This window comes from Scyliorhinus canicula, chromosome 9 (genome assembly GCF_902713615.1).
Source record: "Scyliorhinus canicula chromosome 9, sScyCan1.1, whole genome shotgun sequence".
In the NCBI taxonomy this organism is placed as follows: domain Eukaryota; kingdom Metazoa; phylum Chordata; class Chondrichthyes; order Carcharhiniformes; family Scyliorhinidae; genus Scyliorhinus; species Scyliorhinus canicula.
Window position 1 is genome coordinate 98,715,101 of NC_052154.1, and position 14,502 is coordinate 98,729,602.

A 14,502-nucleotide genomic window follows, 5' to 3' on the forward strand; every position below is an offset into this window, starting at 1 on the left:
CCTCCATGGGTCTCCACAGCCCCCTTCCATCTGTTCCATCAACACCAATAACTCCTTCGCCACTCCAATGAACTCGGAGACTTGGGACTCGACCTATCCAATCTAGGATCCAAAACAGAATTGAATTCTCTTCCCCCCCCCCCCCCCCAACATAATTAGCTGATGTGAATCAATAACTAGAATAGATGCCAGCACGTTATTAATGAATGCCGTGTCATCCCAATTCGGTGCATACGCATTGACCAACATCACTGGCTTTCCTACCAATGACCTACTGTTGATTGTGTACCTCCCACCTGGATCTGCCAATATGTTACCCACAGAAAAGGCCACACGCTCTTATTTATCAACACAGTGGTCCCCCGCCCTACCATCAAAACCCCAGTGATATACCTGCCTCACCCATCCCTTCTGCAACCATGTTTGATCCATAATTCTCAAATGAGTATCCTGTAAAAAAAAAAGACATCCGCCTTCAAACTTCTCAACTGCGCGCAAAAACCCAGCACCATTTTACTGGGCCATTTAACCCCCTCACATTTCAAGTTATCAACAGGATCGGGTGTCGTCGCCCCCCCTCCCATCCCGTCCCAGAATGAGCCATACCCTAACTCTGTGAAGCAACCCAGCAGTGCCTCAAGATGGCCACCACAGCGCAATAAAGCTGGTCCAAAAACAAAGGAATCATCACAGTGAGCCTCCCTTCAGCCCTCCCTCTCCCCCTCCCAACCTCATATCATAGAACATAGAACGATACAGCGCAGTACAGGCCCTTCGGCCCACGATGTTGCACCGACATGGGAAGTCAAAAACTAAAGGCCATCTAACCTACACTATGCCATTATCATCCATATGCTTATCCAATAAACTTTTAAATGCCCTCAATGTTGGCGAATCATCCCGAAGACCAAACCAACAAAAGAGCATAAGCCCAAACAAAAGAGAAACAAAAAGCCTTTAAAAAGACCCCATGGTCACAAACTCGGGCATCTCCTCTTCTCTGCTTCCTAGCTATAATGCTAGCAGGGCTACCCCCTGCGTAGAAATCAAACAGTATCTCAACGATATTAGAACACTAGAGGAAAAACAACACCCTTTCCCAAAAGGAAAACTTAACAATGCAATATACAAACCCCAAAACGGACACCCAGCAACAAGCCCAGGCACAATCTCAAGCCCCCCCCCCTTCGTATAAAAAAAGATTCTCCAAAAGATACACATACAGATGAACTTAAGAATGAACAAACAACAAACTCCATTGTCCTCAAGCACATTATTTCACCCCAGTCCATGCTTCTTGGCAAACTCACATTCTCTGGCGCATCAAAATTATAGTCTCTGTCATTGAAGTCACCTGGAGACCAAACTTCACGTTGCTCTTTTACAGAGTGACTGTGGCCTTATTAAATGTTGCACGCCTTCTCACCAGCTCTGCCCCAACATCTTGGTATATTCTCTCCCATCTACTGTCTCGATGGTTCTTTGCCCACCTCAGGAACCGCTTGTTATCCAGGTATCGATGAAACCTGACATGATCGCCCGAGGTTGCTCTCCTGATCTGGGCTTCTGCCTCAGCGATCTATGAGCCCGGTCCAACTCGGGATAGGTGGAAAGACCCCCTCCCACACCAACGTTCTGAACACCGTAGACATATAGAGTCCATGGAGTTGGAGCAATTCAGGCCCTCTCAGCACCTGATGATCCTTACGTTTTTCCGCCTGGGATGGTTCTGCAGGCCATTCAGCACATCGAGTCTGCTTCACCATTCAATTAGGGCTGATTTGTTTCTCATCCCCCAATTTTCTGCCTTCTCCCAATAACCCCTGATCCTCTTATTAATCAAGAACCTATATCGGTCTTAAAGACACTCAGTGATTTGGCCTCCACAGCCTTTTGCGGCAATGAGTTCCACAGATACACAACCCTCTGAAGAAATTGCCCCTCATCTCCGTTTTCAGTTGGGGCTGTGCCCTTGGGTTCTAGTTTCACCTACAAGTGGAAACATCCTCTCCACGTCCACTCTATCCAGGCCTCACCGTATCCTGTAAGTTTCAATAAAATCCCCCCATATCCGTTGAAACTCAAACCAGAACAGACCCAGAGTCCTCAACTGCACCTCATGATAAGCACTTCAATCCAGGGATCATTGTTGTGAACCTCCTCTGGACCCTTTCCAAGGCCAGCAGATCCTTCGATATGGGGCCCAATACTGCTCACAATACTCCAAATGGGGTCTGACCAGAGACTTATACAGCCTCAGGAAGATATCCCAGCTCTCATATTCTACCCCTCTTGACATGAATGCTCACATTGTATTTGCCTTCCTAACAGCCGGCCGAACCTGCAAGTTTAAACCTGAAAAGAATCTTGAACTAGGACTCCTAAGTCCCTTTGTGCATCTGATTTCCTAAACCTTTTACCATTTAGAAAATAGTCTATGCTCCATTCTTCCTACCAAAGTGCATAACCTCACACTTTTCCACATTGTATTCCACCTGCCACTACTTTGCCCACTCTTCTAGCCTGTCCAAGTCATTCTGCACTCCCCCTGCTTCCTCAATACTACCTATTGCTCTGCATATCTTTATATCGTCTGCAAACTTAGGAACAATGCCTTCAGTTCCTCCTTCCAAATCATTAATCTTTGCATTTAGCACTCTCTGCTTATCGTAGTTTATCATAGAATTTACAGTGGAGGTGGAGGCCATTCGGCCCATCAAGCCTGCATTGGCCATTGGAAAGAGCACTCCACTTAGGTCCACGTCTCCACCCTATCCCCATAACCCAGTAGCCCCACCCAACCTTTTTGGACACTAAGAGCAATTTATCATGGCCAATCCACCTAACCTGCACATCTTTGGACTGTGGGAGGAAACCGGAGCACCCGGAGGAAGCCCACACACACGGGGAGAACGTGCAGACTCTGCACAGACAATGACCCAAGCGGGAATCGAACCTGGGACCCTGGAGCTGTGAAGCAACTGCTAATGACTGTGCCACCGTGCTGCCCTTCAACCAGCACCACAATCTCTGCCTGCAGGGAGAGAATCTGATCACTGTGGTGAGAGAGCGCTGCCTCCACCTTCTATATCGTTGCTCCATGTACCTCTATCCGCTGGTCTATCTTGTCCATGGCTAACCAAAGTGGGGCCAAAGCCCCCTCCACCGTCTTCTCCAGATCCTTAGCGACCACCTGCTGCTGCTTCTTAAATTTGTCGGTCAAGAAATTAACGAACTTGTCAATTGTCCACTGAGGGGCCACCAGCTCAGCAGAAGCTGGCACTATGTTTCCCCCATCCTGCTTAGACTCAAACTGTTGAGCCTGACGACTTGCTCAACTTCTGCTTTGTGCTGTTGTTACTGGACTTTACTCGAACGAATGGGTCTTATTCCATGAAACTACACCAATTTCCTCCAAACAATCACCCATAATCCGGGCAAAATGGGCCAAAACCAAGTACCCTGGCGGGAGCCACTGTTTGTGCGACTGCTCACAAGTTCTTTCCACAGTTAAACAGCCCACCAATACTACCATTCCAGGTTGACATGTGCAATGGTTACAGGTAGCAGAGGGTGAATGGTTCACCCATGAGCCCAAGATTGCAGTGGTTCACCCATGGTTGTGAATTGACTGGGTTGTGCAGATTTGTTGTTACAAAGAACAAAGAAAAGTACAGCACAGGACCAGGCCCTTCAAGCCTGTGCCGACCATGCTGCCCGTCTAAACTAAAATCTTCTACACTTCCTGGGTCCGTATCCCTCTATTCCCATCCTATTCATGTATTTGTCAAGATGCCCCTTAAATGTCACTATCGTCCCTGCTTCCACCACCTCCTCCGGCAGCGAGTTCCAGGCACCCACTCCCCTCTGTGTAAAACACTTGCCTCATACATCTACTCTAAACCTTGCACCTCGCACCTTAAACCTATGCCCCCTAGTAATTTACCCCTCTACTCTGAGGAAAAGCCTCTGACTATCCACTCTGTTTATGCCCTTCATAATTTTATAGACCTCTATCAGGTCGCCCCTCAACCTCCGTCGTTCCAGTGAGAACAAACCTAGTTTGTTGAACCGTTCCTCATAGCTAATGCCCTCCATACCAGGCAACATCCTGGTCAATCTCTTCTGCACCCTCTCTAAAGCCTCCACATCCTTCTGGTATTGTGGCGACCAGAATTGACTACTATACTCCAGTGTGGCCAAACTAAGATTCTATACAGCTGCAACATGACTTGCCAATTCTTATACTCAATGCCCCGGCCAATGAAGGCAAGCATGCCGTATGCCTTCTTGACTACCTTCTCCACCTGTGTTGCCCCTTTCAGTGACCTGTGGACCTGTACACCTATATCTCTGACTTTCAATACTCTTGAGGGTTCTACCATTCACTATATATTCCCTATCTGCATTAGACCTTCCAAAATCCATTACCTCACATTTGTCCGGACTAAACTCCATCTGCCATCTCTGCCCAAGCCTCCAAACAATCTAAATCCTGCTGTATCCTCTTGACAGTCCTCATCGCTATCCGCAATTCCACCAACCTTTGTGTCGTCTGAAAACTTACTAATCAGACCAGTTGCATTTTCCTCCAAATCATTCATATATACTAAGAACAGCAAAGGTCCCAGCACTGATCCCTGCGGAACACCACTTGTCACAGCCCTCCAATCAGAAAAGTACACTTCCATTACTACTCTCTGCCTTCTATGACCTAGCCAGTCTGCATCCATCTTGCCAGCTCACCCCTGATCCCGTGTGACTTCACCTTTTGTACCAGTCTGGTATGAGGGACCTTGTCAAAGGCCTTACTGAAGTCCATATAGACAACATCCATTGCCCTACCTGCATCAATCATCTTTGTGACCTCTTCGAAAAACTTAATGAGACACAACCTCCCCTTCACAAATCAGTGCTGCCTCTCACTAATACATCCATTTGCTTCCAAATGGGAGTAGATCCTGTCTCGAAGAATTCTCTCCAGTAATTTCCCAGCCACTGAATTAAGGCTCACTGGCCTGTAGTTCCCTGGATTATCCTTGCTACCCTTCTTAAACAAAGGAACAACATTGGCTATTCTCCAGTCCTCTGGGACATCACCTGAAGACAGCGAGGATCCAAAGATTTCTGTCAAGGCCTCAGCAATTTCCTCTCTAGCCGCCTTCAGTATTCTGGGGTAGATCCCACCAGGCCCTGGGGACTTATCGACCGTAATATTTTTCAAGGCGCCCTTTTTGGATCTCAATGTGATCCAGGCTATCTACACACCCTTCTCCAGACTCAACATCCACCAATTGCTTTTCTTTGGTGAATGCTGATGCAAAATATTCATTTAGTACCTCACCCATTTCCTCTGGCTCCACACATAGATTGCCTTGCCTATCCTTCAGTGGGCCAACCCTTTCCCTGGCTACCCTCTTGCTTTTTATGTATGTGTAAAAAGCCGTGGGATTTTCCTTCACCCTATTTGCCAATGACTTTTCGTGACCCCTTTTAGCCCTCCTGACTTCTTGCTTAAGTTCCTTCCTACTTTCCTTATATTCCACACAGGCTTCGTCTGTTCCAAGCCTTCCAGCCCTGACAAATGCCTCCTTTTTCTTTTTGACGAGGCCGACACTATCTCTCGTTATCCAAGGTTCCCGAAATTTGCCGTATTTATCCTTCTTCCTCACAGGAACATGCCTATCCTGAATTCCTTTCAACTGACACTTGAAAGCCTCCCATATGCCAGATGTTGATTTACCCTCAAACATCCGCCTCCAATCTAGGTTCTTCAGTTCCTGCCTAATATTGTTATAATTAGCCTTCCCCCAATTTAGCACATTCACCCAAGGACCACTCTTATCCTTGTCCACCAGCACTTTAAAACTTACTGAATTGTGGTCACTGTTCCCGAAATGCTCCCCTACTGGAACTTCTACCACCTGGCCGGGCTCATTCCCCAATACCAGGTCCAGTACAGCCCCTTCCCTAGTTGGACGTATTGTTTTAAGAAGCCCTCCTGGATGCTCCTTACAAATTCTGTCCCGTCTAAGCCCCTAGCACTAAGTGAGTCCCAGTCAATATTGGGGAAGTTAGTTTCCCATGAGAACAACTCTATTGCTTTTACTCCTTTCCAAAATCTGTCTACCTGTCTGCTCCTCTATTTCCTGTTAGGAGGCCTGTACTAAACCCCCAACATTGTGACTGCACCCTTCTTATTCCTGATCTCTACCCATATACCCTCGCTGTCCTCTGAGGCGTCCTCCCGTAGTACAGCTGTGATATTCTCCTGGACCAGTAGCGCAACTCCGCCACCCCTTTTACATCCCCCTCTATCCGCCCTGAAACATCTAAATCCTGGAATGTTTAGCTGCCAATCCTGTCCTTCCCTCAACCAGGTCTCTGTAATGGCAACTAGTTTAAACCCTCCCGTGTGACACTAGCAAACCTCGCGGCCAGGATATTTATGCCTCACCAATTTAGATGCAACCCGTCCTTCTTATACAGGTCACACCTGCCTCGGAAGAGCTCCCAGTGGTCCAGATAACGGAAACCCTCCCTCCTACACCAGCTGTTTAACCACGTGTTTAGCTGCTCTATCTTCCTATTTCTAGCCTCACTGGCACGTGGCACACAGCGTAATCCCAAGATCACAACCCTAAAGGGCCTGTCTCTTGTTGCTCTGTGTTCATTACATGTGATGGCCAGTCTGTGTGTATGGTACTTTCTGTGGATTTGACAGAAACTTGCTCCCCATTGGCAGATTATGAAGAGTGAGGTGCTCAGAGTAACACATGAGCTACAGGCCATGAAAGACAAAATCAAGGAAAACAGTGAGAAGATCAAAGTCAACAAGACGCTGCCATACCTGGTTTCCAATGTCATTGAGGTGAGTCTATGAGTTAGTTTGCTGAGGAGATGAGTTCTGCCCTGCTTAAAACTGTATAGTGGCAGAGAGCATGGCAGACCTGTCCTGACATCCAGGATCGCTACATGATGACACCAGAATTACACTGTTGAGGATAGCATTGAGGTATTTCTCTGAGTCACATTGCAAGACTGGTATAAACAATGAACCTTCTTACCAGCCCTCAGGTAGCGAGTCCCCTCCCCTCGCTCCAAAAATCACAATTTATGCCCCCTCGAAATGATGTCCTCAGTACTAACTCTCCATTAAAGTGCAGCACCCACTCAATGCTGACCTTCTGACAGTGCGGCGCTCCCTCAGTACTGACCCATTGACAGTGCAGCACTCCCTCAATACTGACCCCCTGATAGTGCAGCACTCCCTCAGTACTGACCCTCTGACAGTGCAGCACTTCCTCAGTACTGACCCTCTGACAGTGCAGCACTCCCTCAGTACTGCCCCTCTGACAGTGCAGTACTCCCTCAGTACTGACCCTCTGACAGTGCAGCACTCCCTCAGTACTGACCCTCTGACAGTGCAGCACTCCCTCAGTACTGACCCTCTGACAGTGCAGCACTCCATCAGTACTGACCCTCTGACAGTGCAGCATTCCCTCAGTACTAACCCTCTGACAGTGCAGCACTCCCTCAGTACTGACCCTCTGACAGTGCAGCACTCCCTCAGTACAGACCCTCTGACAGCGCAGCGCACACTCCATATTCCCTAGCTCCAGCTGGGAAAAGGGATCCGGACTCACGTCCCGGGCTTGGGGGTGGGACTCCAGGCTCAGATCCTGGGATTGGGGAAGGGACTCCGGGCTCACGTCCCAGGATCAGGGAAGGGACTCCGGGCTCACGTCCCGGGATTGGGGAAGGGGCCCGGAGCTCACGATCCGGGATTGGGAAGGGGGCCTGGAGCGCAAGTCCCAGGTTGGGCGGGAAGTACGCCTGCGTCCTGGCCTTGTGGGACGTGAGCCCGATTCCAGGGCCGGGGGAAGGGGCAAGTGCGCCCGCCTCCCGGGCAGGGGGAAGGGCGCCTGCCTCCCTTGCCGGGGGAAGGGGAGGTGCATCCGCCTCCTGGGCCGGGGGAAGTGTGCCCGCCTCCCGGGCCAGGGGACGGGGGAAGTGCGCCCGCCTCCGGGCCAGGGGAAGTGCGCCCGCCTCCCGGGCCTGGGAAAGGGGGAAGTGTGCCGCCTCCCGGGCCGGTGGAAGTGCGTCTGCCTCCTGGGCCGGGGGAAAGGGGAAGTGGGAAAGGGGAAGTGCGCCAGCCTCCCGGGGCCAGGGGAATGGGGACGTGTGCCCGCCTCCCGGGCCGGGGGAAGTGCGTCTGCCTCCTGGGCCGGGGGAAGGGGGAAGTGCGCCCGCCTCCGGGCCAGGGGAAGTGCGCCCGCCTCCCGGGTCGGGGGAAGGGGGAAGTGTGCCCGCCTCCTGGCCGGAGGAAGGGCGCCCGCCTCCCGGGCCAGGGGAAGGGGGAAGTGCGGCCGCCTGCCGGGCCGGGGGATGTGCTCCCGCCTCCCGGGCCGGGGGAAGTGCGCCCGCCTCCCTGCCGGGAGAAAAGGTACCTGGTTTCTGCGTCCCGGGCTGGGGAAGTGGACCTGCGTCCCGGGCTGGGGAAGTGGACCTGCGTCCCGGGCTGGGGAAGTGGACCTGCGTCCCGGGCTGGGGAAGTGGACCTGCGTCCCGGGCTGGGGAAGTGGACCTGCGTCCCGGGCTGGGGAAGTGGACCTGCGTCCCGGGCTGGGGAAGTGGACCTGCGTCCCGGGCTGGGGAAGTGGACCTGCGTCCCGGGCTGGGGAAGTGGACCTGCGTCCCGGGCTGGGGAAGTGGACCTGCGTCCCGGGCTGGGGAAGTGGACCTGCGTCCCGGGCTGGGGAAGTGGACCTGCGTCCCGGGCTGGGGAAGTGGACCTGCGTCCCGGGCTGGGGAAGTGGACCTGCGTCCCGGGCTGGGGAAGTGTAGCTGCGTCCGGGGCTGGGGAAGTGGACCTGCGTCCCGGGCTGGGGAAGTGGACCTGCGTCCTGGGCTGGGGAAGTGTACCTGCGTCTTGGGCTGGGGAAGTGTACCTGCGTCCCGGGCTGGGGAAGTGGACCTGCGTCCCGGGCTGGGGAAGTGGACCTGCGTCCCGGGCTGGGGAAGTGGACCTGCGTCCCGGGCTTGGGAAGTGGACCTGCGTCCCGGGCTGGGGAAGTGTACCTGCGTCCCGGGCTGCGGAAGTGTACCTGCGTCCCGGGCTGGGGTAGGGGTTACGGGGCCCGCGTATCGGGCTGGGGTTTAAGGATTTAACAAGTGCCTCTTCTTGATGTTGTGTTTCAGTTACTGGATGTTGATCCAAATGACCAGGAGGAGGATGGAGCAAATGTTGACCTGGATTCCCAAAGGAAAGGGAAATGCGCTGTTATTAAAACATCCACCCGTCAGGTGAGGGCATTGGTAGGATTGAGGAAGTAATTGATTTCCAGACTGCAGAGTGGTTGATAGTGATGCTCCCCAAAGCCCAGATCTCTGCTTGTATAAATTAGTTGCCTCTAGGAGTACAAATCAAAATTTTAAATTGCCAGTGATATAAAATTTTGAGGAGTGGCAAATAGTGAGGATGATAGAACTCACCTGCAACTCTATGTCAGCAGAATGGGCAGACAAGTAGTGCATGGAATTTAATATGGGGAAGTGAGAGGTGCATTTTGACAGAAGGTATAGGGAGATGCGATGTAATAACACAATTCTAAATGAGGTCTGGGAACAGAGACACCCGGGGGTGCAAACTCTGAAGGTGCTGGGACGTATTGAGAGAGTGGTTAGCAAAGTATATTGGATCCTCGGCTTCATTAAAAAGAGACATTGATACAGAAGCAGGAAGGTTAAGCTGAACATGTCTAAAGCTCTGGTTAGGTCACAACTAGAGCATTTAAGTTCCAGTCACCACACTTTTGCAGGGGTTGCAGAGCAGATTTCCCAGAATGATTTCAGGGCTGGAGATTTTAACCACATGGTTCAGATGGAGAAGCTGGAGTTGTCCTAGAGAAGTGGAGATTGAGGGGAGATTTGATAGACAGGTACACGATTATAACAGATTTGGGTAAGGTAGATGAGGAAAATTTCTTCCCTTTCGCTGATAGTATAGGGACTAGGAGACACAGATTTCAGAGATGCAGGGGCAACCTCTGATCCTGAAGAAAGTTAAGGACCGGAGCAGTGTGGATCCTACCGCCCAATACCACTACTGAATGTAGATGCCAAGTTGTTGGCTAAGATCCTGGCTTTGTGGATTGAGGACTGTATGCCGAGGGTGATAGAGGGCACCAGATGGGGTTTGTAAAAGGGAAACACATATCGGCTAACATCAGGTGCCTGTTAAACGTGATAATGATGCCCTTGGACTGGAGCAGGGAGAAATGTTTAGGTACATGCAGGTTCTAGATTTTGCCAGAAAGGAGATACAGAGCTTCCTGGAGGAACCGGCCTCCACATTGCTGGAGGAGGTGCTGACAACAAGGGGACTGGGGAAGGGGGTAGTGTCAGCGGTTTACGGAGCTATTTTGGAAGAGGATAAGGTACTGCTGGATGGGATCAAAGCAAAGTAGGAGGAAGAGTTGGGAGAGATTATATAGGAGGTGGCCTGGTGTGAGGTGCTCCGGAGAGTAAATGCCTCCACCTTCTGTGCGAGGTTGGGGCTGATACAGCTGAAGGTGGTATACAGAGCACACCTAACGAGGGCGAGGATGAGCCGATTCTTTGAAGGAGTAGAAGATGTGTGTGAGCGTTGAGGGGGGGGGGCGGGGGGGGCGCTAATCATGTTCATATGTTTTGGTCCTGTCCAAAGCTAGAGGATTACTGGAAGGAGGTTTTTAGGGTAATTTTCAAGTTGGTGCATGTGAAACTGGACCTGGGTCCCCGGGAGGCCATATTCGGGGTGTCGGACCAGCCAGGGTTGGAAACGGGTGCGGAGGCAGATATCATAGCCTTCGCCTTGTTGATCGTCCGAAGGCGGATCTTGATGGGGTGGAGAGCAGCCTCTCCACCCTGTGCCCTGGCGTGTGGGGGGGGGGGGGGGATCTGTTGGAATTCTTGACTCTTGAGAAGATTAAGTTTGATTGAGGGGAAGGATGGAGGGGTTCTACAAGTCATGGGCATTATTCATCATGCACTGTCAAGAACTGGATAACATTGAACATTAGTTGGGAGGGATGGGTGGGAGGGGGCTGTTTGTGTTGATGATGACTGGGTAATCCCATATTCTTTTTTGTCATTTGTTTATGTAAACATGCGGGCTAATGTTTGTGGTTTGGTGGGAGGATGGGATCATTGTTATTGATATGGGGATTGACATATTTGTTACTGATTATTGTTTATTGTTGGTGGGTGTACATTTGGGAGAAAATGTGAAAAAGGAGGAGAATAAAAATATTTATTTTTTTAAATGATGCCCTCGGAGGGACGGAATGTGGAGGTGACCTTTGATCGGGTAGAATGGGAGTATTTATGGGAGGTGTTGGGGCTGTTCGGGTTTGGCCAGCGGTTTGTGGATTGGATTTGATTATCGTAACAGACTCCGATAGCTAGTGTAAGAACGAATCTGGTGAGTTTGGAGTATTTTCGGCTGTATTGTGGGGCGAGGCAGGGATGCCCACTCTCCCCATTGCTCTTCTTCTTGGCGATAGAGCCACTGCCGATGGTGCTCACAGCACAGCATCAGAGGTTGGAAAGGGATAGTGCGAGGTTGGGGGGGAGGGGGAAGCGGGAGTGGTGGAAGCATAGGACTTTGCTATATGCGGACGACCTGTTGCTGTATATATTGGACCCAATTGGGGGTATCACGGACGCTGAGGTGGAATTCGGCAGGTTCTCCTAGGTATAAAGCGAAAAGTGCAGAAGATACTGGAAGTCTGCAGAGGGATTTGGATAGGTTAAGTGAATGGGCTAGGGTCTGGCAGATGGAATTCAATGTTGACAAATGTGAGGTTATCCATTTTGGTAGGAATAACTGCAAACGGGGTTATTATTTAAATGATAAAATATTAAAACATGCTGCTGTGCAGAGAGACCTGGGTGTGCTAGTGCATGAGTCGCAAAAAGTTTGTTTACAGGTGCAACAAGTGATTAAGAAGGCAAATGGAATTTTGTCCTTCATTGCTAGAGGGATGGAGTTTAAGACTAGGGAGGTTATGCTGCAATTGTATAAGGTGTTAGTGAGGCCACACCTGGAGTATTGTGTTCAGTTTTGGTCTCCGTACTTGAGAAAGGACGTACTGGCACTGGAGGGTGTGCAGAGGAGATTTACTAGGTTAATCTCAGAGCTGAAGGGGTTGGATTACGAGGCGAGGTTGAGTAGACTGGGACTGTACTCGTTGGCATTTAGAAGGATGAGGGGGGATCTTATAGAAACATATAAAATTATGAAGGGAATAGATAGGATAGATGCGGGCAGGTTGTTTCCACTGGCGGGTGAAAGCAGAACTCAAAATAAGGGGAAGTAGATTTAGGACTGAGTTTAGGAGGAACTTCTTCACCCAAAGGGTTGTGAATCTATGGAATTCCTTGCCCAGTGAAGCAGTCGAGGCTCCTTCATTAAATGTTTTTAAGATAAAGATAGATAGTTTTTTGAAGAATGGAGGGATTAAGGGTTATGGTGTTCGGGCCGGAAAGTGGAGCCGAGTCCACAAAAGATCAGCCATGATCTCATTGAATGGCGGAGCAGGCTCGAGGGGCCAGATGGCCTACTCCTGCTCCTTGTTCTTATGTATAAGTTAAATATGGGGAAGAGTGAGGTCTTCCCGATTCAGACGAGGGGGCGCGAGAGAAGGTTGGGCGAGCTGCCAAGGGGGCACGAGAGAAGATTGGGCGAGCTGCCGTTTAAGGTAATGGGGAAGAATTTCAGGTATCTGGACATCCAGGTTGCGTGGGGATGGGAGCAATTACAGAAATTAAATCTGGCCCGGTTGGTGGAGCAAATGAAGGGGGATTTTAAGAGGCGGTATGTGCTTGCATTGTTACTGGTGGGGCGGGTGCAGTCCGTGAAGATGACTGTGCTCCCGAGGTTTTTGTTTGTATTCCAGAACATCCCGATATTTATTTCAAAGGCTCTCTTTAGGAAGGTTAATACATTGATATCGGGATTTGTGTGGGCGGGGAAAGTCCCGTGAGTAAAGAAGGCCTGTTGGAGTGGGGGCGAAACGGGGGGCCGGGCTGGCCTTGCCAAATTTAATGAATTACTGCTGGGAAGCAAATATAGCCATAGTAAGGAACATAGAACATAGAATGATACAGCGCAGTACAAGCCCTTCGGCCCACGATGTTGCACCGACATGGGAAGTCAAAAACTAAAGGCCATCGAACCTACACTATGCCATTATCATCCATATGCTTATCCAATAAACTTTTAAATGCCCTCAATGTTGGCGAGTTCACTACTGTTGCAGGTAGGGCATTCCACGGCCTCACCACTCTTTGCGTAAAAAACCTACCTCTGACGTCTGTCCTATATCTATTACTCCTCAATTTAAGGCTATGTCCCCTCGTGCTAGCCACCTCCATCCGCGGGAGAAGGCTCTCACTGTCCACCCTATCTAACCCTCTGATCATTTTGTATGCCTCTATTCAGTCACCTCTTAACCTTCTTCTCTCTAATGAAAACAACCTCAAGTCCATCAGCCTTTCCTCATAAGATTTTCCCTCCATACCAGGCAACATCCTAGTAAATCTCCTCTGCACCCGTTCCAAAGCTTCCACGTCCTTCCTATAATGAGGCGACCAGAACTGTACGCAATACTCCAAATGCGGCCGTACCAGAGTTTTGTGCAGCTGCAACATGACCTCATGGCTCCGGAACTCAATCCCTCTACCAATAAAGGCCAACACACCAGAGGCCTTCTTCACAACCCTATCAACCTGGGTGGCAACTTTCAGGGATCTATGTACATGGACACCGAGATCCCTCTGCTCATCCACACTGCTAAGAATTTTACCATTAGCCAAATATTCCGCATTCCTGTTATTCTTTCCAAAGTGAATCACCTCACACTTCTCTACATTAAACTCCATTTGCCACCTCTCAGCCCAGCTCTGCAGCTTATCTATGTCCCTCTGTAACCTGCAACATCCTTCCACACTGTCTACAACTCCACCGAATTTAGTGTCGTCTGCAAATTTACTCACCCAACCTTCTGTGCCCTCCTCTAGGTCATTTATAAAAATGACAAACAGCAACGGCCCCAGAACAGATCCTTGTGGTACGCCACTCGTAACTGAACTCCATTCTGAACATTTGCCATTAACCACCACCCTCTGTCTTCTTTCAACTAGCCAATTTCTGATCCACATCTCTAAATTACCCTCAATCCCCAGCCTCCGTATTTTCTGCAATAGACGACCATGTGGAACCTTATCAAACGCTTTACTGAAATCCATATACACCACATCAACTGCTCTACCCTCGTCTACCTGTTCAGTCACCTTCTCAAAGAACTCGATAAGGTTTGTGAGGCATGACCTACCCTTCACAAAACCATGCTGACTATCCCTAATCATATTATTCCTATCTAGATGATTATAAATCGTATCTTTTATAATCCTCTCCAAGACCTTACCCACCACAGACGTTAGGCTCACCGGCCTATA

At 50.1% G+C, this 14,502-nt stretch overlaps 1 protein-coding gene across 1 annotated transcript in view; it reads left to right on the forward strand.

Moving 5' to 3' along the window:
* Nucleotides 1–6,685: 6,685 nt before the first annotated feature.
* The window catches only part of LOC119971572 (26S proteasome regulatory subunit 6A), a 40,092-nt gene continuing 32,275 nt past the window's right edge, over nt 6,686–14,502 (forward strand). The window contains exons 1-2 of the mRNA XM_038807324.1: nt 6,686–6,871; nt 9,202–9,306. Coding sequence (XP_038663252.1) covers nt 6,749–6,871; nt 9,202–9,306 — 228 coding nt within the window. The 5' untranslated portion in view covers nt 6,686–6,748. The remainder of the gene's footprint in view (nt 6,872–9,201; nt 9,307–14,502) is intronic.